At 50.0% G+C, this 27,176-nt stretch overlaps 1 protein-coding gene across 1 annotated transcript in view; it reads right to left on the bottom strand.

Annotated features, from left to right (window-relative positions):
- POLN (DNA polymerase nu) overlaps positions 1–27,176 on the bottom strand; it is a 167,231-nt gene that overhangs the window by 8,625 nt on the left and 131,430 nt on the right. Inside the window, exons 20-23 of the mRNA XM_029235434.1 lie at positions 13,481–13,563; positions 8,876–9,007; positions 3,739–3,849; positions 1,398–1,476 (exon numbers count right to left, since the gene is read on the bottom strand). Of these exons, the coding sequence (XP_029091267.1) occupies positions 1,398–1,476; positions 3,739–3,849; positions 8,876–9,007; positions 13,481–13,563 (405 nt within the window). The remainder of the gene's footprint in view (positions 1–1,397; positions 1,477–3,738; positions 3,850–8,875; positions 9,008–13,480; positions 13,564–27,176) is intronic.

Below are 27,176 nucleotides of genomic sequence, written 5' to 3'. Positions count from 1 at the left end.
ACCAGAGGAAGTGCCCGGGGCAGGGGCTGTGAAGGTGGAAGCCAACAGCGGTGGAGCCTGGGAAGGTCTTCTCCCGTCTCCTTTACTAGGACACGACCCTGCAGGCCAGGGCCTTTGCCCCGGACACACTTCTCTACAAAGTTGCTGAAATTGCCAAAAGAACGTAGGCTAGAACATCAAAATGAACAGGAGGAAACATCTGAAGAAGTAAAGGCGGAAGCTTGTTAAGCAAAGATGAAAGATCTCAGGCAAGGAAAAATCCCATGTCTTGAGGATGTAAAGCAGTATCAGAAGCCAAGAGAAAACCACAAGCTCACGTGGAAAAGGGTGGCCACAGGCCAGCAGGCCCCGTGTCCCAGAGGTGGCGGGAGGAGGGGCCAGCTGTCCTCTGTGCCGGTGGCACCCCGTAGTGCAGAGGAGTGAGCAGACACCCCTCAGGGTGGGGCCCGTGAGACCACTTAACGCTTCATAAATTTTCATCACCTAACCCGCCATGAGCTTCCTCCCCAGGTGCAGACAGGCTGACGCCCGGGAAGGGCTCCTCAGCAGGCAGGCCCACGCTGGCCCACACGTGGAGCCTGGGAGGGCCCGGAGGGGTGGCAAACAGACATAGAGACCAAAGAGGGAGGGAGGCAGACCTCCTGGGGTCGGACATACTCACTTCTCTGGGGAGCCCAGGTGGGCCGCCAGGAGGGGATCCTGGGATTCGGGAGGAGAACCCATCCCCTCCCACCTGCACCCAGGCCAGGACCTTGGGCGGCCCAAGGGGTGGTTCTGGGCCAGCAGAGCCTGGGACGAGCACACCTGGTCACCCGGACACCCGGACACTCCCTCTGCTCGGGGTATGTGCCCAGGAGAGCAACCGAGGCAGACGTGGAGCCTGGCGAGAGCCTTCAGGGAGGGGATGGCAGCAGAAGCCGGGCCTCTGGCTCACTTATCAGGGGCTGGGAGCGGACGCCGTGTGGAGCCCCGTGTCCTGTCTGAGGGGCCGCGGGGCCCACCCAACTCTGAGGCGGGCAGCTGCGTGTGTACCCCTGGGGCCGTGCCCGAAGGGGTTCGGGCTCACCAAGGGGAGACACATTTCTGCACCTGGCAACCTGGGGAGACTCAGCGTGCTCCGGGGTGAGCAGGCCCTTGGCCACCTTGCTCAGTCCCAGCTGGGAACAAAGCGTTCTCCTGGGAGCGCTGGGAGCACCTTGGCGGAAGCGGGTCCCTCCGTGGGGGTCAGCGAGCTTGTCCGGTCCAAGCCCCGGAGGGAAGTGGCCACTGTGGCTTCGCGTCCTGGAGGCGTCTGCCCGCGGGCTAGGCACAGAGCAGCAGGCTGCCCACCCGAGCCCTGCAGAGGGCAGGTCCGCGCCCTGGGCTGGGCCTGGGCTGGCTGGCGCTCACTCACTGACCTGGCCGTCAGGATGGGGGATGTGGCCACTGCTGTGAAGAGGTGGATCATGGCCATCTTGCAGAGGTCCGCGGCCGAGCCTGTGAGGCACAAAGGGCGCTGGTTCAGGAACAGTGTGAGGTCCGGGGCCCCGCAACCCTGCCCACCCAGGAGGACTGTCTGAATTTTCTACACTGCGTAACGCATGACCGCACACCCAGCAGGTGCGAGCCACAAGGATCTACCATCTCTCAGTTCTTGCACGTGTGGCTGCACCTTTGCTCAGGGACTTGCAAGCTGAGGTCAGTGTGGACCTGGCTGTGTCCTCATCTGGGGCTCCCCTGAGGAAGGCCCACTTTCAGATGACCTCAGGTTGCCAGCAAAATTCATTTCCTTGCAGTCACGTGACTGGGGTTCCCGTTTCCTGGTGGCTGTGACCCTCAGGTCTGTGCCACGGGCCCTCCCCCCAGCGTGTTTGCCCCTCCACGGCCGGAATCTCTGACTCTGACCCCTAAACATTCTTTCAAGGGTCCACCTGATCAGCTCAGGCCCACCTGGGATGTCCCCTTCTGATATGCTCAAGTCAGCGGACTGGGGACCCTATACCTGCCATTTATCACGACCTGCCCCTGGGAGCAGTGTCTCAGCATGCTCACAGGTTCTGACCACACCTGGGCTGTGCCCGCTGCACCAGCCGACAGGATGACGGAGCCCGGACGGCGGCCATGGGCTCAGCCCCCGCTCCCTCAGCCCTCCCGCTGTGCAGCCCGTGAACCTGGCAGAACCTCAGCCTCCCAGTGTGTGGAGTGGGGCTATGATACGGGCTTCTAGGACTTGGGCGGGATCAATCACACGGTCAGTCAGGCACTCTGGAGGTGCTGGCCAGCGTAGGGGACACGCTTGTTCCAGCGCCAGGCAAACAGTGGGTGTCTCAACAACCGGTTCGGATCACGGGAAACAGACTGAAGTTCAGGTTTCCATTCCTGGCTTTAAGCTGCTCTAGCTGTTCAAGGCTCCTGAGGTTCACGAAGAAATAAAAGGCCCCAGTCAGTGGGCCGCCTCCCTCCACTGCAGGGCCACACTTCCCATGAGCGCAGCAGGAATGCTGGACGTGCAAGTCTGGTCTCTGCGACTGACCTGCTGGCTGCGAGGGGTCTCAGCGCCACGGGGACCCTCTGCCGGGGCTGGGATGTCGGGAGGCTTTGCTACCTTAGGAGGGGGCGCAGAGCCAAGAGAGGAGGTGAGGTGGGGAGCAGAGCGTGGGTGGGGTGGGATGCGGGAGCAGGCCGGCCAGGCCCTGTGTCTGCCCAGGTGGAGGGACAGCTCCCTGGTGGGCACTGGCTCGGCTCAGCACGGGAACGGCAGGTCACTTGTCCCGTGCCGTCACGTGCTGGGAGATCACCTCTCTGGGGGAGCTCAAAGCGTGGCCAGGCCTCCTGGTCAGCGTCCCATGTGGAGAGGTCTACGTGCAGTTTTTTCTCCAAACCAGCTTCAAGGCCGCCTTGCACACACCTCAGGGACAGAGGCGGGTGGTCGTGAGCCAACCACGGCCTCGTGTGAGGGAGCCGGCCTGAGATGCAGAGAACTCTCAGGGCTGGAGGCTGTCGCTGTGCTCTGCTCTCGTCTGGGTGGTCACAGCGGGGCAGGACCCGGGAAGATGCTACACTGAGCCCAGAGCCGGTCCCAGCCGTCCTCCCGCAGCCGCCACCCGCTCTCCTGCTCGCCAAGGCTGAGCTTAGCCGGGCAGCGCTGCCGCACCGGCCTCTGTGCAGCACTCGCTGGGGACTTGACCTTCCTGCTCCACCATCCACGCCTCGCACTCCGCGTCTGCTGGGCTGGGCCACCCTCCTGCTGCAGAAACCCGTCTGGGGCTGGGGTCCTACCTCCAGTCTTTCGTCTCTGGGCCCAGGAACCTTGGTTCTCCATCCGTGACCACTGGGGTCACAGGTGGGGACGCTGCCCGACCCCCAGGCCCCCAAGGCCTCATCAGGACAGCGCCTAGCGCCGCCTCACACCTGCCCTCCACGCGGAGACTGTGGCTTTGGCCATTCTAAGGAAGACTGACGGATCCGTGGTGGGTGCGCTGGGGTTCGGACGCCTGCCAAGGATGAGGGCTGTGGCGGAGAGACCAGGCCGAGGGTCAAGGGACTGAGCTCCAGGTCTGGCCCTGGCGCCGGCCGGATGACCTCCTGGAGCCTGTCTCCCGTCTGGCCTCGTGGGGTGCGTCGCAGTCAGGAAGGGGACCAGGTGCTGAGCACCTGCCCTGCGGCTCCCAGCAGTAACCGCCAGGAGGACGAGAGCAGGATATACCCTGGCACTCATCTCCTGGGGCTGGAAACCGAGAAGCAGAGGGGCTCTGGCACCTTGCACCACAAAGTTCACCGCCTGCCGCTCTGCTTGAGCCCGGAGCTGTGGGTCACGTGCACGGATCCTCGGCAGCGGCCTCCTCCTGCCCATGATGGACACCACACAGCCTGCGTCACATGGAGGAAGAGCAAGATGAGAGCAGCAGTGAGCGGGCGGCGCGGCGGCCTGCTGGACCCTCCCCTTGTGGGCACAGCTGCTCTCAGATTAGGTCCTGGGGCCCCGCGGGAACCCTTCCTGCTGCAGCTGGAGCTGCAGTGCCGGAGCTCCGCCCTGAGCCTCTGGGTCTGTCTCTAGGGCGGGTGGGCTCTGTGGTGGGAAAGCAAGGACAGCAGCAGAGTGGCCTTTGCTTGCCCGGTGGCATGTTTTGCACACTTTCTAACTTCTAGCCGTGCTTAGATCTGATGTAGGACAGGAAGGGCGGTTTTTACACTCTAAAGGTGAAAAACCACTTGTGGTTCTTGGGGACAGAAGTAATTCTGGACAGTGTGGCAGCTGGAATTGGGGAGAAAAGCATTAATCCTTAGTTCACTCAAGGAGGGGTTGATGGTCTGTGTCAGAGACCACATCCCTACACATGAGGGCACATCCAAGCTTTGTGGGGCCCAAAGCTTCCATAATTTGGGGTCCTCTTTAAGAGAGTGAATGCAGAGGTGCTGCAATGGTTATGTTCCTGACCAGTGAGAACTTTGGTTTTACTAGGTGTTGGTAAGAACTAAATCCCCAACTTACACGTTATGTGTCTGAGGATTGGAAGAATTTCTCACACATACAATGATTATAAAAATGACAGTGTGTTAAGCACCTGCTCCAACGCCAGGCAACGTATAATTAAAGTCCCCTAACTGTGACAGGCAGCGAGAACAGGGAGAGCCGTGCTTCTGACGGGCGCATTCCAGTCTCTGTCTCTGTGCGTGTCTGGTGATTTTTCCTTTTTTTAAAAATTTATTTATTTATTTAGTTTCGGCTGCGTTGGGTCTTCGTTGCTGTGTGCCGGCTCACTCTAGTTGTGGCGAGCGGGAGCTACTCTTCGTTGCGGTGCACAGGCTTCTCATCGTGGTGGCTTTTCTTGTTGCGGAGCACGGGCTCTAGGTGTGTGGGCTTCAGTAGTTGTGGCACACAGGCTCAGTAGTTGTGGCGCACGGGCTTAGCTGCTCCGCGGCATGTGGGATCTTCCCGGGCCAGGGCTCGAACCCATGTCCCCTGCATTGGCAGGTGGATTCTTAACCACTGCGCCACCAGGGAAGCCCTGTCTAGTGATTTCTGACTGGATGCTGGGTATTGTGCTTTTTATGTTGTTCAGTGATGGGGTTTGGTGTTTTCCTTTCTTTTTTTTTTTTTTTATTTAATTAATTTATTTTTGGCTGCGTTGGGTCTTCGTTTCTGCGCGAGGGCTCCCTCTAGTCACGGTGCGCGGGCCTCTTACTATCGCGGCCTCTCTTGTTGCGGAGCACAGGCTCCAGACGCGCAGGCTCAGTAGCTGTGGCTCACGGGCCCAGCTGCTCCACGGCACGTGGGATCTTCCCAGACCGGGGCTCGGACTCGCGCCCCCTGCGTTGGCAGGCAGATTCTCAACCACTGCGCCACCAGGGAAGCCCCTGGTGTTTTCCTTTCAAGAGTGTTAGGCAGGCCTGAGGTACTTGCAGATCGCCTGATCCTTTTGAGGCCCACTTTTAAGCTTTGTTAGGGTGGGTTTAGAGCAGCTTTAATCTAGGGCTAGTTTAGACCTACTGCTAAAGTGTTACCCTTCTGGGTGAATGTCTCAGATGTCCACTGAGCACCCTCCATTCCGATGGTCAGAACCCAAACATCTCCTGGCCCTGTGTGAACTCTGAGATGGTTCAGGCTGCTGCTCCCCAGAGATGATTCTGCTTAGTCCTATGGAGTTCCACTCTCTGCACCCATATCTCAGTATTCAGGACAGACGGGGGCTCCTCTGAAGGTTCATGGAGGCTTTTTCTCTGTAACTTCCTCCTCTCTGATAGTCTACCTTGCAAGATCCGGTTGCCTTTGCCTCCCAGACCCAATACTTGTCTCCTCAACTCAGCGAGGCCACTGTAGTCTGCTTGGGCTCCCCTCCTGCACTATGGTCTGTGGCCCTAGACACAGGGCGTCAGAGGGCTCCCCTCCTTTGCTTCTGTTCTATCAGAGACCAGAGTAATACACTGCCTATGATCCAGTGTCTGGAACAGTTGCTTCATACGTTTTGCCCAGTTTTCTAGTTGTTTATGGTGGGAGGAAAGTCTGAACTTCTTTGCGGCCCAAAGTAGAAGCCCCTGGTTCCATACATTTCAAATCTTGTTTCCAAGGCTTGCGGTGCTGGTGATTATAGCTCCTGTTCACACTGCGAGATGACCTCTGGCCCTGCACCTTCCTGTTACTGCACTCGGGAAGTGGGAAGGCACGGAAGGAATGCTCCCGGAAGCCATCCCTGTGCCAGGACGGCTAGCACCCCTCAACCGTGCACGGAAAGAGCAACAAACCTCAGGAATACCCACACTGAGATCCGAACTAAATGAGTCACCAATTTGACTTCCCCTTAAGCCGGATTCAAAATATAGCTGTGGCCACGGCAATGTCACATACCATGGAAAGGAGTACAGTGGAGGAGGGTGGAGGGGAAGAGACAGCGTCTTAGTCAATCGCAGTTAAAGTACCCTGCTTTTGCCAATTTTACAAAAGATGTGACCACGTGAACACACTGCAGGGCCTCTCCCGGGGCCTGGGAGGAGGGGCCCACACAAGGAGGACCCTGAACTTACAGCTGCATCAGCATCATGGTCAACCTGCCTGGCCCACCTGTCCACCCCCGGGCAGGTCAGTGAGCCTGCAGGGAGAGCGCAGGCTCGCACCACCTCCTTCCCTCCTCGCCCTGCTGTCTACCTCTCACCAGTGGTCCCCCTCCATCCCACCTCCCGGGACTTCCTGAGCTAACAGCCGCGTCACTGCTCCCAGGTGCTGGCTCTGATCAGCTCCCCTCCTGACCTCTTTTCCACACTCTGCTGGAACAATCTGCGAAAAATGAAACCCAGGTTCTTTTCGTGACCCGTGTGGTGCTGTGCAGAGTCTGGGTGCACACCTGCCTCTTCCTGGCCCCGCCCCTCCCTGCCGGCTCTCCCTGTCCTCTCACTGGTCTTGCTCAGGTGTCACCTCTTTTTGTGTCACTGTGGCTGACCGTCCCCAGGGCTGCCCTCTGCTGCTCTCTGCCCAGTGCCCCGGGATTCTTCCACACCCAGGATCCCATCTTTCTGACACTGTCTGGATGTACTTGCTCACTGTGGGTTACGTTTCCCTGGATTGCGTCTCCAGGAGAGCCAGGAGGTCCTATCCCTGGTGCCAACACAGTGCCTGACACGGGTAGGCACCCAACAAATGTCTGTAGCATAATTTAATGACAGCTGAGCGTCTGCCCAGAAATGTAATTGCTGCGTCAAAGGACACGCGTGCTTCACGCTGGCAAGCGTAAAGCTCCACGGCCCTTCGAGAAAGTTAAGTGCAGGGCAGGGATGCAGAGCCGTGCAGCAGAGAGGCACTGGCTGGGCCAAGCTGCCTGGGGGGTGGGTCCCGGCCTGGCACCGCCTGTTTTGTTAGCTGTGTGAACTCAGGAAGCTACTTGATCTCTCGGGGCTCATTTTCTTCACCTGCAAAGCAGGGTCACGATGCGACCCAAGCTTTTGAGTTGCAGTGAGGATGACGTAGGCAGTTGTGGGCAGCCGTGGACACCACGCCTGGCCGCGCTGTGTGGCTCGAGGGCCTGTGTGTGGTTGTCCCCCCTCCTGCAGTGACCCTGGCTCCGTGCACTCAGCAGTGCTGGGTTCTATCACTGTTTTCACATTTCATAATTGATAGTATTTTAGTTTTCCCAAGCATGGGGCCCCAGTGAGGAGGCTGCAGGCATCAACCCGGGCTGTGCAGCCTCCATACGGCTCACCCCCAGGCCCAGGAGCTGAGGCCTGTGAGCTGCTCACTGGGGGATAGAAACGGTTTCCCGGCTTTCTCGAGCCCCCAGGAGGCTGCAGGAGCTGAGCGCTGACCCCGCACAGGCTGCTGTCGGGATGTGCGGCCAGGCCCAGGGGAGCCTGTGGGGCCGCCCTGCACTCACGGGCTCCCGAGAGAAAGGTCATCAGTGAGCCCCCGGGAGGATCCCGGGCCCTGCGGGATGCGCCAATCCTCCGTGATCCCAAGTGTGCTTGCTCTGTGGCGACCACTGCTCTCTGTTTTGCGTCTGTTTCATGAGCTTCTGCTCCTACGTTGCTTTCCTTCCTTCTTGTTTCTTTAATCTACTCTGCTGCTCGTTCCCAAATGTCTTGTGTTGAATACAGTCATTTATGTTCAGAAATTTTTCTTTCTTTTTAAAGCACTCTTAAAGAATTCCTTCATCTCTAAGTGAAGGTCCGCTTGGCCATGTCTTACGGTTTTTCACTGAGATACTTATACTGTCATTTATTGCTAAAATGCTTGTCATTGGCTTGGGACTTCTTTTTAAAATCTTAAATCATTTAGGAGTGCAATGATTTTTCCAAATAGGCAGATGGATGGATGGCCACACATATTGATATAAACTACCTTTTTATTCCACTGTGGTCACAGAACATGCTCTATTTGATATTCTTTGCAATCTGTGACCAAACTGTGGCGAACTTTTGTAGATACCCCACAGGCTTTTCCTAAGAACATAGTTCTCCATTTTTAGGTGCAGGACCTCTCTCTCTGTGTATCTATCCATCTATCATTTCTTCTTTTTTTTTTTTAAACATCTTTATTGGGGTATAATTGCTTTACAATGGTGTGTTAGTTTCTGCTTTATAACAAAGTGAATCAGTTATACATATACATATGTTCCCATATCTCTTCCCTCTTTATCCATCTATCATTTCTAACTCAAGCTTAGTATTGTTGCCTCAAGAAGAGCCTGGCTCTGGACCCTCCTTACGTGGAGCCTTTTGGTCCCATTTATCCAGCAGGGGCTGGATGCTCACGCAGTCCCCACCCACGCAGCCCCCAACAACCCACCACCCTCCCATCTGTTCGCCCACCCACTGGAGGAGCAGGGGCTGGGAGACCACCTGGCTACTGCAGAGAGGGCGTGGGAGAGGGAGGGGCACCTGCCAACGGCTCTGGCAGCAGCTGGCTCACCTGTCTGGTGACACCGGGCAATGGTTGCTTGGGTGAAGTCCTTGATTTTCTTGTACTTCTGCAAAAAACTCTCCAAAAACTGGGCAGCTTCCTGAACGGGAACTCCAAGGCAAGCAGCAAGCCGCTCCTTCCCTGTGTGAGTAGAAGCATGATCAGAGGCCAGCCTCTCACCCAGCGGGTTCCAAGGACACGAGCTACCAGGCAGTGACCACCACACGTGGAAGTGAGCCCACAGAAGGGATCTTGGAAGACTCGGTGCGTCAAGGCCCAACTGGCACCACTGGTCTCTTCTGATTGGTCAGGATGGTGTTGGCTTTGGCTTTACAGACCAAGTGTTCGGTGCCAGCCAGTCTGGACGGGAGCCTGTTAAACATTTATTTATTCAACAATGTTGACTGAGGGCCTGGCAGGTGCTGCAGGTGAAGCCCTGGTGAAGGAGCTGTAGTCCCTGCTTGCAGCCTGTCCAGAAGGGAGCCTGTTTCCAGAACTGGGGGAGGCTGGAGAGGGCCGGCAAATAAAAGAGGAAGGGAAGTTTTCAGTGCCAAAATACGAGGAGCTCCCATCCTTGGAATGTTTTTTTGAGACAAAAACTTTTGGTCCAGACCAATATTTGGTTCCTAGAGGACGCAGGTGTTCTGGCGAAGCTTCTTATAGCAAGATCTCTGGTCAGGATGACACCCGAGTTCCAGGATGGCACCCCGAGTTCCAGGAAACACCCGAGTTCCAGGATGACACCCCAAGTTCCAGGATGGCACCCAAGTTCTAGGATGACACTTAAGCTCTAGGCCGGCACCCCGAGTTCTAGGACAGCACCCCGAGTTCCAGGACGACACGCGAGTTGCAATCGACTCCAGATCCCAGGAAACCACTTGTTCGCTTTATATCAGTGCAGATTTTCTTTTCATTATTTTTTGTGGTAAAATATATATAACACAAAGTATGCCATACTGTAAATTAATTTTGTGTTCCAGAATTTTGTATGAATGGTGTAATAAATTATTCACTATAAATACTCCTTTGTATCTGGCTGTCTTCTTTCATTTGCCATAATGTTTTGAGGTTCATCCATGTTGACAGCTGTATCAATAGTCTGTTGCTTTTTTCAAAATTGAAGTGTAGTTGATTTGTAACATTGCGTTCGTTTCAGGTGTACAGCAAAGGGACTCAGTTACACACATCTCTTTTCTTGGGCATGGACCGGGTTACCCTCTTTCTTCATACGTTTTGTATTCTGGCTATTGTATTATAAATGATATGTTGTAGACGCTCTAGATTCTGTTATGTTTCTCTCAGCAGTGCTGATTTAGAAAAAACAAAACAAAACAAAACTTCAAACTTTGTCCCCCTGCAGTCAGCAGCAGCTGAAAGCGTGCATCAGGCCTTTCAGCAGTAGCTGGGCTGTTTGAAGTCTGCCCTTTTCACACACAGTCAGGGGTCAGCCAGAGATCTGGGCAGAGCTCAAGCCCAGAATTCGGGGTTCTCCTTTGACTCTCCTCTTTCTGAGATTTTTCCTTTCACTTTCCAGATTCACTGGCTGCCCTGACCTCTTTCCTCTGCCTTTTATTTTCCCCAATTAATTAATTAATTTTTATTTTTGGCTACTTTCGGTCTTTGTTGCTGCGCGCAGGCTTTCTCTAGTTGTGGCGAGCGGGGGACTCCTCTTTATTGTGGTGCGTGGGCTTCTCATTGCACTGGCTTCTCTTGTTGTAGAGCATGGGCTCTAGGTGCATGGGCTTCAGTAGTTGTGGCATGTGGGCTCAGTAGTTGTGTCGCACAGGCTTAGTTGCTCCGTGGTATGTGGGATCTTCCTGGACCAGGGCTTGAACCCGTGTCCCCTGCATTGTCAGGTGGATTCTTAACCACTGTGCCACCAAGGAAGCCCCTGCCCTCTGCTTCTTGAAGCCAGTAAGACCCTGGATTTCTGTCGGAGTTTTAGCCACACACAACACAGACAGAGGCTTGCCTTCAGGTGAAGAGCTACAAAACGGCAAACTCACCCTGTGCTATTCCTTCCTTCCAAGTGTTAACCCACCTCCAATTTCTGTCTGCTTTTGGTCACTTTTCAGTACCTTTAGGTAGTTGTTTATTATACTTTAGCATACTTTCTAGTTGATATCTGTGGGAGGGTGGTCTGATCGGAGTGCCATGGCCACTGCCGGAAGTCACATTTCTCCTTCTGTGTCTACGGCTGAGAAGGAATTCCTTTCCCTTCCTCTGTAGAGCTGTTGGGATATCCCAAGGTCTCTGCACAGGAAGAAAGCCTGCTTCTGAGAGAAGTCGGTGATGTGGCAACTCTGAGAGAAGCAGAGATGGGCTGAGCCGGAGACTGAGGGTCTGGTCACTTCTCCAGGCCCTGGTCCTTATTCCCCATGCCCTTGCCGGGGGGGTCTGTCACACTCTAAGGCCACCGTGCCCCTATCCCCCAAGTAGGACAATGTTTGGCTCTGTGAGGGCTTCTGTTCCGTGCTTCGTGTTCATGGGTCCCCACTTCCGACACAACTTCCCTTCACACTTTGATTCAACTGATCAGGTTCCTGCTGTTTCAGTTGTGAAAATGCAGGCCTGTCTCCGCAGGTGCACCCCCGGGAGCACGGACCCCCTTGGTGGGAGCGCGAGGTACCCCACCTCATAGGTGCCACGTGAACATACAGTTTGGCTTTCCCCACAGAGGGCTAATTGCCTCGTGTGTGTGTGTGTGTGTGTGTGTGGTGCAATTTTAAGTTTAGGAAGGAAGTCTTCACTCCCTTTCCTCCACGTGCTCTTTGCCCCATGCTGAACTGTAACAGCTTCTCACTCCTGTTTACAGCTCCAGGGCCTCGTGAGAGCCCGGCACTCGGCACGCACTGGCGACGGGACGTGGAGTGAGCTTAAGATACGCAGCGAGGAGAATCACGGGTCACGCTGACTCTAAGAGTAGCAGGAGCTCAGGGCAGGATGGGAGGAGCAGGGGTTTCTGCTGCCAGCGGGCCTGGTGGGGCACAGTGCTGGGCAGGCGGCTGTGTCCAGTGGGCTGAGGGCAGCGGTGAGCCCCGGGCCTGCGCTCCGGGCTGAGGCCTGCAGGCGGGCAGGCACTCCCATTTCGGGGGGGCAGGTCTCTGGTGGCAGAGGCCTGGCGGCTCCCAAGCCCTGGGGAGAGGGGCTGAGGCAGGCGTGGGGATCAGGCTGCCCGCGGGCTGGGGGTACGTCTTCTCGTTTGTCCCGGTCCTGCTCTCCCTCTACGGCCTTTTGTCATCCTCACAATGACCACGACCCCGAAGCCAGGCTGGGGCCATGTGCCCCCAGCACCCAGAACAGCCGCTTCCAGACCCCTCGTGTTTAGGTGAAATCACAGCATTGCAACCCACAGGAGCCAGGCGGTTGAAGGCTTCTCTGCTGAGTTTCCAAAGGGCCCCAGCAGCCCAGGACGCCGGCCCTTCAGGAGATGAAGGCCCCACTTCACGCACGAGGCAGACGCAGCCCGACAGGTGCACGGAAGCCCGGCTGTCAGGTGGCGACGGGAGCGGCAGACACGAGGCCCGGGGTGGGAACCCTGTCAGCGTTAGGGCTCAAAGCAGCGGCTAATAACTCATTGCTTATGTACAAAGTGGAGCTCTTTTCTTCCCCAGAAAATAACAAAGTGAATACTCTAGAAGGTGCCAGACCGACAGAAGCAAAGACTGGCCCTGGGTGCACTGGGTAGCGGGGGCAGCGGGGGAGGCCTGCCAGCCAGAGACTGGAGCTGAAGCGCCCCTGCCCGAGTCCCGGCTGAGACCACAGCCCTGGCAGGTTTGAAGCGGTTCCAGACTCGTCATAAGCAGGTCGGTCACTCACGGTCCGGGAAGAGGCGCTTTGGAAGCAGGTCACACGGCACCGCAGTCACACTGGAGAAGCCCGAGGTGGCTCCTACCTGTAGCTGACTACACGTTTGCTCAGGGTTTTGCGCTGGCAGCTCTTCCCTGAACGGACACAGGGCTCCTACGGCAGGGAGGGACCCTCTTCTCCGTGTCTTTACACAAGCCCTGCTCCTCAAAGTGGAACTGATCCAGGAGGGGCCTACACAGGCCTGGCCGCCAGGCCACAGCCTCTCCTGACCCCCTCCCTCAACTCCCGAGGGGCATCAGGCCCACTGATGCAGCAAGACCTAGAGGGAGAAAGAATTTAAAAAGCCCAGAGAGCCCACGGTCAGGAAGGGAGAGGAAAGGGTGGGAGAGGGGAGGGGAGCAGGTTGCTCTGCCCTGGGTCCTGGGGCTGGAAAAGGGGAGGGGAATAGGGTGACGACAAGGGCTCCTGGAGCATCTCAAAGCACAGGAGTGGCCCCCAGCAGGTGGTGTGATGTGGGGCCGGGGAAGGCTTTGGCCGGCCCTCACTTCTGCACGTCTACTCTCCGTGCAGAGGTTGCTGGGAGCCCCGAGGGTTAAGGGCGTGAGTGGTCTGACTGGTGTCTGGTGCATCACAAATACCACCGACACGTGTCAACAGCGGCGCGCAGGGACGCACAAAGTGAGCTCCACGGGCTGAGAGCGATTTCTGTAAGCCACAGCCACATTTCCATGCAGGTACACAACTAGAGCCACCTCCGTCTGGCCTACAGGTGACGCCGAGGCCTCAGGCCCACCCACAGCCTACCTGCTCCATAGACCACCGAGTACACAACCTTCTTGGTCTGCTCCCTGTCTGCGCGCGTCACGCGTTCTGGGGAAACGTCCTTCCTACGTGGAAAGATGGCATGTTGTCAGGCACGTTGGCACCTGTCTGAGGGTCCAAACCACCCGCATCCCCTCACACCCCAAGAACCACTTCAAGGTCAGGCCTGTAGTACGGTAGGGGAGACAGTCAGCATCTAAAGCGTCCGTGTCAGCCGCCAGCCAGGTTCTGGGGTATCCACACCCCAAACCCAAAAAGTGGCTCCACCACCGGAGTACCAGGCAGACAGGAGGAGGCCTGGGGCCTGGGGCCTGCCTGTGGGTGCTGCAGTAGTGGCTGCTTCTGGGCCTCCTGCAGGATTGGATAAGCAGCCTGTGCCTTGCCTCCTACAGAAGGAAGGGCCCTGTCCTGGCGTTCAGACAGAATAAGAACCAACTCCACATCCGGCAGCGTGTAATCGTGCCACTCTCCAAAGATTAAAGCTGAGCCTGAGAAGCACAGGGGCCGGTGGGCACCCAGGGCCCCTCCTCCTTGCTAGGCCATCCTCGCCTAGCCGTGCGCACACCCCAAGTCTCCCTGATGGAGTGAGCACGTCAGATCAGCAGAGACAGAGAGAGAGAAAAGGAAGAAAAAGGAGCCTGTCCAACCTCTGCGGGCAGCCCTGTGCTGGGCCCTCCTGCAGGGCTGACCTCCACTCGTGGCCACGGGGTGAAGCTTAGGATCTGTGCAGGGATTTGGGGTGTATGGGCTGCCCCGGGCCTGCATGTGGCTTCTAGATTTCCCGATATGCACGGGGCTTTGAATGCCCTATTTCTCAAAGACCCTCTCTCCCCAGCTTTTCCTCCCAAGCTTTCAGGCTCTGTTATTTGCCTCGACTGAGGTCTTTTGTGGTTGACCTTAGGATGTTTTCCAGCAACGCGGCCACTTTTCTGACTGGAGACAGTTCCGAGATGGGGAAACAATGCCCGTGTCAGTCCTTCGGGCAGCCCCCAGACGAGTTAGAACAGACAAACACTATTCTTTGCGAATAAGGTCTGTGCCTGGAAGCAGGGACAGGGTCCCACTCTGGGCAGGAGGCTGCTGAGTCGTGGGAGTGGTGTGGGCCGAATGAAAACACCACAGAGCCCTCCTGTTTTCAGTTGCTTTTTTCTTGATTCAGAACTTGCTTGGTTGCTGTGAACTGCTGACTGTTTCTCAGCGTTCTGGCAAAGTTGGTTCTAACAGTTTTTGCTTGATTTGTGGATGCTTCTGTCGGTGGACAGGCCCTCAGAGCTGCCGGCTTCACCATTCTCATTGATGTCCTAGAGTTCATTCATTTTACCACCTGATTTTAAAGTACTGTTGCATTTCTTTTTGTCCTTTTCCTTCTGTGTTAAGCTATTTTGCCCACGTTTTAAAATCCCACCCTTGAACTTGGTATTGTCAACAGCTGTATTTAGATAAGAAGCAAAACACCAAAATGCACCCAAGCCCAGAACAAATGTGTGTCAACCCCTATGTCACCAGCCACCCTTGGTCCTCACTGAACTCCCTTTATTTTGGAAATCCCACAGGCACTCCAAACCTGCTCCAGGAAAGACATTGCTGAAAAGCTTACGTAAGACTAGCTTCCCCGTTACCTGCTCAGGGCCACCTGCAGTGACAGCAGATGAGGGCTTGGCCCAAACAAATGGGTCTGGCGACACTGCAGGGAGGGGACAAGGGAAGCATTTTGGAGCAGGTGCCCCTCAACCAAACCACACTAGGGACCCCCTTAGCTCTATCCGGGGCTGGAAAGTTGTCTGAGGAAGCAGCATTAACTCTCCTGGGACTTGCTTCTTCCCAGAACCAAAATGTGACAGAATGAATAGATGCTAGGGACATATATCGGACATCATGTTCCAATAACAGAGAACATGCTTTCTCCTTGAGCACATGGGGCACACGCACAATAACACATCATGCACCAGGGCACACAAAAAACCTCAAAAGGCCGCACATAGTAGGAATATTAAAATAACACTCTGATCACAGTATAAGAAAACTAGAAATTAAAGACAAAAACAAAATCCCCAAAGCCCATCTAGCTAGAAATAAATCAGAAAACACTTCTATCAGTCAACTTTTGATTGAAGAGAAATATAAACAGAAATCACATAGTTTCTAATGAAAACACCCTATGTCAGAACCAATGGATTACATTAAAACAGTGAGGAAATTTCATAACCCTAAATGCCTATATTAATCAAAATGACAGAATAAAAGTATATGAATTAAATAAACACAAGGGAAAAAAACAAGAAAGTCAAAAGGATACACAAGGAGTGAAATAATAAAGCTAGAAAAAATATGGGAGCAGAAATTAATGAGGAAAAGAAATTAAGTAGAGAACAGCAAAATAGATCATTAGTAAATAAAAATCCTGGTTCTTACAGAAAATAAATAAACCATTAGCTAGCTTAATCAAAAGGGCAAAAACACAGATATACAAAATAAGCAACAACGGGGGAAAGTAGCAGCAGATATGTAGGAAGTTAAAAAAAAAAACCTTAAAAGTTATTTTGCACAATGCTATATAAGTACATTTTAAAACCCAGGTGAAACGGACAATTTCTTAAGAAAACACAGTTATAAAAACTAACTCCAGTAGAGATGAAAGTTAAACAGACCAATGTCTATAGAAGAAATAGAGAAAATTATTAAGGAACTATCCCACAAAAACACCAGGCTCAGATGGTTTCAAAGGAGAATTCTATCAAACCTTAGAGACCAGAGAGTCCCCACGCTGTGCAAATTGTTGCAGAGTGCAGAAGATGAACAAAAACTTCCAAATTAATTTTATTAAGAAAGTATAACCAAAACATGATAAAGATAGCATAAAAAAGGAAAATTATAGACTTATACTGCCTATGAATATTGATTTTTTTCTTTAAAAATCTTAAAATTTATTCAAAATATAAAATTTATGAATATTGATTGATGTAATAATCTTAAATAGAATATTTGCAAACAGAGTCCAACTCCACATTAAGAAAATAGCACCTCACAGCCAAGCAGAGTTTATACCAGGAAAGCAAGGCTGGTTCAATGTTAGGAAGTCCATTAATATAATTCACCACATGAATACGACTAAGGAGAAAACTACATGATCATCTACATTGTTGCTGAAAAAAACCCCGTGACAAAATCCAACTCCAATCCAATCCAATCCTACTCCCAGTAAAAACTCTTGAGAAAACAGGAATAGCTGGATACTTCCTTAAACTTACAAAGCAATACACCTCACTCCTAAAGCTAGCTTCTTATCATGGGAAGCTCCACGGCAAGGATGCCCACTACCTCCACTATTTAACATTGTTCTGAAAGTATAGTTGATCCTCAAAGAACACAGGTTTCAACTCTGTGGGTCCACTTATATGTATATTTTTTTCAATAAATAGATTGAAAATTTTTTTGGAGATTTGCAACAATTAGAAAAAACTCAGAGATGAACTTTGTAGTCTGAATATTGAAAAATATTAAGAAAAGGTTAGGTGTGTCATGAATGCATAAAAGACATGTAGATAATAATTTAGTTTATCATTTACTACCATAAAATGGACACAAATCTATTATAAAATGTTAAAATTTATCAAAACTTAAGCACACAAACACAGAACGTACACGGGGCCGTTGACAGACAAACGTGAAGCTGCAGTATGAAATCATCCCTGTGTGAATGAACTGCAGTGTGCCCTGTGCTGTCGTTAACGATTTCCTAGTCTCCTCCTGTTGCTACTGTGCTGAGCTCAAGTGTTTCAAGTGTCCACTTAAAATGCCCCGTGACGCTGGTCATTTCCATGTGGGGAGTTTGTCTCTCCAGTAAATCGGGAATTGCAGTAAGAAGTGATCTCTCATGGTCCTCACACATTTTTCATCGTGTTTAGTGCAATATCGTAAACCTTCAGTAACACCATGGAGCCCATACGAAGTGCCTCTAGTGCTGCTGGAAATGCTCCCAAGAAGCAGAGAAAAGTCGTGACGTTATGAGAAAAAGTTGAATTGCATGATATGTACAGTAGATCGAGGTCTGCAGCTGTGGTTGCCGCCATTTCAAGATAACTGAATTCAGCGTAAGGACCATTGTAAGAAAAGAAAAGGAAATTCGTGAAGCCGTCGCTGCAGCTATGCCAGCAGGTGCAAAAACCTTGGACTTTTTGCAAAATACCTCTTTATCTTGTATTGAAAATGCACCTTTTATGTGGGTGCAGGATTGATATAGACTCTAATATGATTCGAGAAAAAGTGAAGTCATTACATGACAACTTAAAGCAAAAGGAAGGTGAAGGATCTAAAGCTGGAGAATTTAATGCCAGCAAAGGGTGGTTTAATAATTTTAGTAAAAGGATTGGCTTTACACACGTAAAGATAACAGGAGAAGCAGCTTCTGCTGACCAAGGGCCAGCAGACGAGGTCCTAGACGCTGCTAAGAAAATCACTGGGGAGAAAGGATATCTGCTTGAACAGGTTTGTAATGCAGATGGAAATGCCTTATTCTGGAAAAAGGTGCCACAAAGGGCACTCACCGGTAAGGAAGAAGTGAACAGCAGGATTTAGGGCAGGAAGGGAAGGGCTGACTCCTGTTTGGTACCAGTGCAGTCAGGCTTATGGTCAGGACCGCCCTCCACCTATCAATCTGCTGACCCCCGAGCCTTAAAGGGAGACGATGAACAGCAGCTGTCAGGCTTTTGATTGGACAACAAGGCCTGGACAGTGAGAGCCCTTTTTCTGGATTGGTTCCATCAATGCTTCGTCCCTGAAGTTAGGAAGTATCTTGCCAAGAAGGGACTGCCTTTAAATTTCTTTTGATACTGGGCAATGCCCTCCTGGCCACCCAGAACTCCATGGGTGCAGCCCCGAAGGTGTCAAAGTGGCCTACTTGCCCCCGGACACAATGTCTCTATTTAGCTTCTAGATCAGGGGCCATAAGGACCTTTGAGGCTCATTATACACGGTGCTCTACAGAAAGGATCGTCAATGCTATGGAAGGGAACCCTGATAAAGACAACATCATGACAGCCTGGAAGGGTTACACCATTGAAGATGCCATCATTGTTACAGAAAAGCTGTGAAAGCCATCAAGCCCCAAACAATAAAATCCTGCTGGAGAAAACTGTGACTAGGTGTTGTGTATGACTTCACAGGATTTACGATGGAGTCTGCCAAGGAAATCATGAAAGAAATTGTGAGCTGGGCAAAAAAAGGTAGGGGGTGAAGGGTTTCAACATACGGGTCTTGGAGAAATTCAAGAGCTGACAGACACCACACCAGAGAAGTGAACAGAAGACAACTCCATGAAGATGAGAGCTTCCCCACCGGCGCCAGCCAAAGAGGAGGACATAGAAGAAGCAGCGCCAGGAACAAACTGACGTTAGATGACCTGGCAGAAGGGCTCTGATATTCCAGACTGCTTTCAACTTCTTTCGGGACGTGAACTCCTCTATGAAACTGAAGCAAATGCTGGAAGAAGGATTGGTGCCGTATAGAAACATCTTTAGAGAAGTGAAAAAGCAGGAAAGTCAGGCAGAGATTACGACGTATCTCCGTGATGTTACAGTAGGTGTACCTGCCTCTCCTGCCTCCCGCCCCCCGCCCATCACTCAGCATGAGGACGATGAGGACGGAGACCCTGTGATGATCCACCTCCATGCACTGAACAGTGAATCATCGTCATCCACACAGTTAATCAACGTATCTGTTGTGTGTGTGTGTCTTCGTGCTCATTACATCTCCCCATTATTCTTTTAGTATCTGTAAAGATCATGCTGATGTACTTTTTTTTTTTTTTGGTCCACGCTGCACAGCTTGCGGGATCCTAGTTCCCCCACCGGGGATCAAACCCGCGCCCCCTGCAGTGGAAGCACGGAGTCGCAACCACTGGACCGCCAGGTAAGTCCCCTGATGTACCCTTTTTACTCCTGATAGTAATTTGTGGGTTTTCTCTCTTTTTCTTCATCAGTCTCTCCAGGGGTTTACCAATTTTACTCATCTTTTCGAAAATCCTGCTTCTGTAGGAAAATCCTTGATTTTCTCAACTATTTTTCTGTTTCTATTAAATTGGTTTCCACTCCTCCTAGCTTCCTTCTACTTACTTAGGATTTAAATTCCTCTTATTTTTCTAGCTTCTTAAGGTGGAAGCTTAAGACATGTAATGTCATAAATTTCTAAGTGCTTCTATAGCTGCCTCCCAAAAATTTTGACATGTGTTTTCATTTTCATTTAGCTCAAAATATTTTCTAATTTCCCTTCTGACTTTTTGCTTTGACCTATGGGTTATTTAGAAATGTCATCTTTATTTCCAAATATGTGGGGATTTTCTATACATATTTTTGTTCTTGATTCCATATTTAATTTCTCTAATTGTATTAGAGAACATCGTCTCTACGATTTCAGTCCTTTTAAATTTATTGACACTCGTCTTATGGCCAAGCATGCGGTCTATCTTGATGAATGCTTTATTGTGCATGTAAAATGCAGTATATTCTGCAATTGTGGATAATGTTATTCAGGTCTTCCATATCCTTTCTGACCTTCCTTGTCCTTGTTATTATTAAGAAAGTAGTGCTGAAATCTCCAGCTGGACTTGTGGATCTGTGCATGTTTCATCTCAGCTCCATCAGGTTTGCTTCATGTATTCTGAATCCGTCCTATTAGATGCACCCTATATAGAAGTGTTATGTTTTCTTGATGAACTGGCCCTTTTATGAAGTGTCCCTCTCTGTCCCTGGCAATAGTCCTTGCCCTGAAATCTAACTGTCTGGTACTAAAGCAGCCATTCAAATGTTTATCTGGTGAGTCCTGATCTCCTGGCTTTTAGTCTATGTTCTGACCCACTGAACTGCACACTGTGTCTCCTGTTACCAGCTCCAGGTTTAGGGAGAGTTTGGGGGCCTCTGTGAAGTGCACGTTTCTCTGGCTCCTTGTATTGTCCTCAGACACAATGACAGGGAATGAAGCCACCTGTATTCTCGTGGGACTGCATACCAGGAGCAAAGTATAAACTTTTCATTAATTGAATTTACCTGCTGCAGTGGCCACTAATAAGTAGATACAGAGCAGATATTCCATACACCTAGCGCTTGAAAGAATCGTTGAGAGGTTGGCATATGTATTAGTTTCCTGTGGCTGCTGTAATGAATTGCCACAAATTTGGTGGCTTAAAACAAGGGCTATTTATTCCCTCACCGTTCTGGGGGTCAGGAGTCTGAAGTCAGTACCGCTGGGCCAAAATCAAGGAGTCGGCAGGGCCTGCTCCTGCTGGATGCCCTAGGGGAAGAATCTATCCCTTGCTTCTTCCAGCCTTTGGTCACATCCCTCCAGTCTCCCTCCCGTGGTCGCGGGGCCTCCTCTCCTCTGTGTCAAGTCCCTCTCATCCGGCTCTTACAAGGGCCCTGTGACGGCATTTAGAGCCCACTCCGATAACCAGGATAACCTTCTCATCTCAGGATCATTAACTTAATCACGCTGCAAAGATCTTTTCCCACATAAGGCAACCTTCACAGGTTCCAGGCTTTAGGATGCAGATATCTTTTGGGGGCCATTATTCAGATTACCACAGCATATGAACCTTAAAATGCTTACACAATGAGATCCAGGTTTTGAAAACCAAAAACAAAAAAACAAAGGAATAAGAATCAAAAGCACAGAAGTGTGTGTACAAGAGAGACAGAGGCCGAGACAGAGAAAGAATGGACAGGAGTGGAATCTGGCAAAGGAAGACAAAGCTGAGTGGAGACAGTGACTTGGATGTGGGGTGAGGAACAAAGTGCCCCCCATACGTGGCCTTGGCCCATGAACGACAGCTGGATGCAGTCACAGAGGCCAGGGTGTGTGAGAGGTCAGAGGTTCCCCAATTCAATGAGGCCAAGCCTGGATTCCAGTTCGTTAGTGAGAAATAGAAAAATGAAATGAGATCTGTACAAAAATTATATAAGTAAAATTCTATCTAAATCTTTGTCAAACCTATGCTTGACCTTGCAGCTATGCCAGAGGCTGCCCCTGGGCAGCTGAGAAGCAGGAGAGACACTGCAGTCAGGCCTGCGAGTGCCAGGTAGAGAGGGGGCAGGGAGTGCAGAGGGGCCGGCTTTGCACCCGCGAGCACAAGAAGCTCACAAGGGGCCCCTCAGGGGCCATGGCAGGTAAGTCAGAATCCCACAGGGAAAAGGAGGCCAAAGCGTCTCACTGCCTGCATCAGGGCTGCTAGGACAGGCCTCCAGTGTGCACCCCACGGCGTGGCCAGCAGAGGTGGTCAACAGCCCAGGCACAGAGGGAGAGCAGACCGGCTTGGAAGGAATGGGCTCCCAGGTGTCCCCTTCTAAGGTCCCAGCTGGTTGTCTCCTGGGAGCAGTGGCCCGAGATGTGTGACAGGGCAGCGGCAGCTGCAGGTGGCCCCCAAGCCTACGGAAGAGCCCGACTGCTTCAGTGCCACCGAGGGAGTGTCCCCGCTCCCCCAGCTCCCTGCCCCACCCCCCAACAGCCAGGCTCTTTGGTCAAGGCCGACCCAGCACAGACATGGCCCCCCTCCCCCATCCGGAGGCCGCAGACACGGGAGAGCCCAGGGACACAGGCTCCTTATTGCTTTTGTTTCCTCGGTGAAAGGGGATTATCCCAAAGTTAGAAAGGGCCGGGCAAACACTGTCAAGAGAGAACGTGCAGCCCTCACAACCACAGGCAGCCACTCTCTGTGAATTCTGTCCCTGGGGTGAAAGCAGCACCCAGTTCCTGTGCCGGCGACTGGAGAAAACAGGAGTAACAGGCTGGTTTCCAGAGGCAGACTTGCTGTTACGGTTGCGGTTGTGAACTGGGCGGCGATGCAGTGGACAGAAAGGAGCCGGAAGACCCTGTCGTGGGCTTGCCTTTGACTCTGCCAACCCGCTTTCCTACAGGCGGCCACCCTGCCTTCCTGAAACAATTCCCCTGACCAGCCAAAGAGAGAAGGGTGGGGCTGTTCCATGTTCTGGGCCTGAGGACCAGCTTAAACCACAGGAATCATCCATCCTTTGCAGGTTTGAAGGCACTGTTTGGCCTGGATGCTTTTTTCTTTTGATGTTTGTGGAACTCAGTTCTTCCTTCTTTTTCTGTTTCCTCTGAAAAGGTTATCGGTCTTTTGGGCTTTCTCTCTTTTCTCGGATCCTTGTAGGTAATTTATATTTTCCTAGAAAATCATTTATATCATTAAAACTTACACATTAGTTAGCAGAGAGCTGTACATGGTAACTTCTCTTTTTGCAAGAGACAGACCTTGGAAAAGACCTGTTAAGAAAAACTTCTAGCAAATGAAGAAAAAAAACCCCACTAAATGTTATAATGGAACACTGCCTTCAGAAATCGGAAGGAAAACCATCTCCAACATAGATTTCTATCCCCAGCCAAATTATCAACCAAATGTGAGACATTTTCAGACAGGTAAGTTCTCTAAAAATTAACCTTCCACGTACCATTTCTGAGGGAGCCAAATAAGGATATGCTCCACCAAGACAACGGAGTAACCCAAGAAAGGGAGTCCAGTACAGCAGAGGAGCAGAGGGGCCCCGGAGGATGGTGAGGAGAAGCACAGGCTGACTGTACACGCCAGGCCTAGAGGGCAATCAGTCCAGATGGAACAGGGCAGAGGCTCCAGAAAGAACTTCTTCAGGAAACTGAACTTGATAAACGCCTGATGGGTGGGAATGTTTGCCATGCAAAGCTCCTCAGAGAAAACTTCAGAAAGAGTATTCCATAATAAAATAAACAACTTCAGGAGTTACTATAAGAGATCTGGGAGGTAAGGGGAATACAATATTTTGGCAGATTCATTGTTGGCTTTTCTTTTTCTCAAAAAAGCTCAGATCAAATGAAACAGAGAAATCTGTAACTGCAAGACAGAAACTCTAGACAATGTTAACACAGGAGTGGCGTGGAAAGGGGATATTAAAGGGACATAAGGACATGCTAAATTATGTGTTTTATTAGAAAGAAGATGTAAATATTGATCATTTTAAGTAATCAAAGGATGAACAAAAGAACATGAGTATTTACCCTAGCACCTAAGACAGTGATTGGAACACAGAAAATATTCAATAAGTATTTAGTGAGTGAATGAGCTAAGAAATAAATAGGTATGATACTTAAGGGCAAAAAGCATAAGAACAAGTTTTAAATATATAACTTTTAAACAATCTGGAGAGTTGTCTACTTTTGGTAGTGGCAGACTAGCATGTTGTAGATGAATTTCCATGTAGAGCAATTATAATTGCTGGAGAAAATATTAAAAAGCATCTGTTTGAAGGCATGAGAGAACAGTAAGAAACAAGCCCAAGGCAGTAAGAACTTGAAAGGCTATGGCTTCAGAGAAAGGAACATGTAGAAATGTAAGCCTGATGTTTGGGGCCACACTCTCCCTTGAGGAATTTGCTGATTTTGAAGTGATAGTTGAAAGGCTGATTTTAGCTTCCTGAAGTCTATGGGACTAGAGAACAACTTGAGGTTCAGGGCTTATCAAAAAAAAGGATCCAGGACTTCCCTGGTGGTCCAGTGGTAAAGAATCCGTCTTACAATGCAGGGGATGAGGGTTTGATCCCTGGTCAGGGAACTAAGATCCCACAGGCCTTGGGACAACTAAGCCCACACGCCGCAACTACTGAGCTCGTGCGCCTCAGCTAGAGAGCCTGCATGCTGCAACTACAGAAAAGAAAACCCACATGCCACAACTAGAGAGAAGCCCGTGCACTGCAATGAAGGTCCCGCGTGCCACAATGAAGACCTGACGCAGCCAAAAATAAAAATTAAAAATAAATAAATAAATCTTTAAAAAAAAAAGAAAGAGGATCCTTGGTACTCTAGGGGAAAATGTGATCTTGAAATTTACTAGCTTTCACAAAGACTGAAGCTCATCTTCCCAATGGATCAACCCATGATTGGACTAAGGCAATCTGCCCTCAGTCTGACTGTCTGCCAGAAGCAAGACTATACCATCTTTTGAGGAAGATAACACTATTCATAGCTGTAACCTCTCATTTTCATTCACACTATTTGATCCAAAATCACCCGGCATCCCAGGAAACAAGATCAAATGACTAAAAACCAAGAGAGAAACAATAGAAACAGATCTATGGGAGACATAGGTATTGCAGTTATCAGTTATAGACATTAGGGTGGCTGTGATTAACATGTTTCAGAGATTAGATGATGAGCTGAGAATTTAAGTAAAGAATTGAAAACTACAGAAATTAATTAAATGGCAGGTTGTACAACTGAAAAATACAGTAAATAAAATTAAGAACTCAAAAGTTTACTCAAATAGGGTTTAACTTTAACAGCCTATTGGTCATGCCTGTAGAAAAGGCTATTGGGTGGAAGGTAGACAAAGTAATTGAAGATTAGATAAAGTGTCCAGCCTGAGGCATGTAGAGACAAAAGATGGAGAATACAGAAAAGAGAATAAGAGACACATGGAATATGGTGAAAAGTTCTAATGTAGGTGTAACCTCAGTCCCAGAAGCAGAGGAGACAGGAGAGAGAAGCAGTACTTAAAGAGATAATAACCAAGGAGTTCCCAAAGATGATGAAAGACATAAAACCACAGATAAAGGGAACAGTACAAACCACAAGCAAGACAGATCCAAAGAAAACCACATCTAAGCATAATATAAAACTGCTGAAAACCAACAACAGAGAAAATCTATAAAACAGCTAGAATAAATGATTGATTGCCTCCAAAAAAGCAACAATATAAATAACAGTGACTTCTTGACAAAAATAATGGAAAACAGAAAAAAACGGAATGAAATTATAAAGATACTAAAAAAAAAAAAAACAAACAAAAAAACACTCAAACGTGGCAAACTAGAATTCTACGTCCAGCACAAATATTCCTCAAAAATAAAGGCAGAATAAAAAATGTTTTGGATGAACAAAAACTGAGATAATTTGTCAATTGAATACCTGCACTAAAAGAAATGCTAAGACAGAAGAAAAACAACTCCATGTGGAAGCACGGATATGCAGGAAGGAATAAAGAGCAATGGAAGGGATCTTATAAGCAAAGTTAAAATGAATCTTGACTGTACAAAACCATCTCATAATGCTTTGTGTAGTTCAAAATATATGCAGAATTAACAGTAAATGAAAACAATAGTACAAAAGGCAGGAGCGGGAGATAAATGGAGTTAAAGTGTTATATAGTCTGAGAAGGGGTAAAAGTACGACTTTATGTTACATTTTTATAAGTGAAGGATGCTTGTAGTAGTCTCTAGAATAGTTTCTAAAAGAATAGTGAAAGAATATATAACTAACAAGGTAATAGAGGGGGAAATGAAATAACAAAAAATACTTAAGCCCAAAAAAGGCAAAAAAAGAGAGAAAAAGAAGTACAGAATAAATAGGACAAATAGAAAACAACACTAAAAGGAGCAATTTATACCTAAATGTATCAGCAATTATACGTAAATGAGAAAGATACTCCAATTGAGAAACAAAGACTGGCAGAACAGATTACATGTTAGAAACACTGCCTAGGGGCTTCCCTGGTGGTGCAGTGGTTAAGAATCCACCTGCCAATGCAGGGGACACGGGTTCGAGCCCTGTTCCAGGAAGATCCCATATGCTGCAGAGCAACTAAGCCCGTGCGCCACGACTACTGAGCCTGCGGTCTAGAGCCTGCAAGCCACAACTACTGAGCCCGTGCACCACAACTACTAAGCCTGTGCTCTAGAGCCCACGAACCACAACTACTGAGCCCATGTGCCACAACTACCAAAGCCTGTGCGCCTAGAGCCCATGCTCCGCAACAAGAGAAGCCACTGCAATGAGAAGCCCGCACACTGCAACGAAGAGTAGCCCCCACTGGTTGCAACTAGACAAAGCCTGTGTGTGACAATGAAGACCCAACACAGACAAAAATAAATGAATAAATAAAATAAATTAAAAAAAACCAAAACCACTGCAAGATAACATGCCCTCCAACCAAAAGAAAGCTGGTTCAGCTGTACTTATATCAGAAAAAAATAGTTGTAAGTTTATATATGCCCACTAATATAGTTTCAAAAATATGAAGCAAAAATTGACAGAACCCGAAGGAGAGACAGAGAAATCCATGATCACAATGGGAGACTGACTCGACTTTCTGATACTCATAGAACAAGCACACAATATTAGCAACAACATAGGACATGGGAATGACTCGTGTAACGAGCCTGACCTAACAGACGCGTACAGAAAGGACGACAGAGACGTTCTTATTAAAGACGTTCTTATCAAAACTGACCTTGGGCTGGTCTGTGAGCCCATTTAAAACACATATCAATGGCCAACAGGCACATGAAAAGATGAACATCACTAATTATTAGAGAAATGCAAATCAAAAGTACAATGAGGTATCACCTCACTCTGGTCAGAATGGCCATCATCAAAAAGTCTACAAATAATAAATGCTGGAGAGGGCGTGGAGAAAAGAGAACGCTCCTACACTGTTGGTAAGAGTGCAAATTGGTACAGCCACTATGGAGACCAGTATGGAGGTTCCTTAAAAAACTAAAAATAGAGTTACTGTATGATCCAGCAATCCCACTCCTGGGCATACACCTGGAAAAGATGAAAAGTTTAGTTCTAAAAGATACATGCACCTCAATGTTCATAGCAGCACTATTTATAATAATAGCCAAGACGTGAAAGCAACCTAAGT

This window comes from Monodon monoceros, unplaced genomic scaffold (genome assembly GCF_005190385.1).
Source record: "Monodon monoceros isolate NGI ecotype Baffin Bay Population unplaced genomic scaffold, NGI_Narwhal_1 Super_Scaffold_20, whole genome shotgun sequence".
Classification (NCBI taxonomy): domain Eukaryota; kingdom Metazoa; phylum Chordata; class Mammalia; order Artiodactyla; family Monodontidae; genus Monodon; species Monodon monoceros.
The sequence above is the reverse complement of the archived record's forward strand: the minus strand, read 5'-3'. Positions and strand labels throughout refer to the sequence as shown.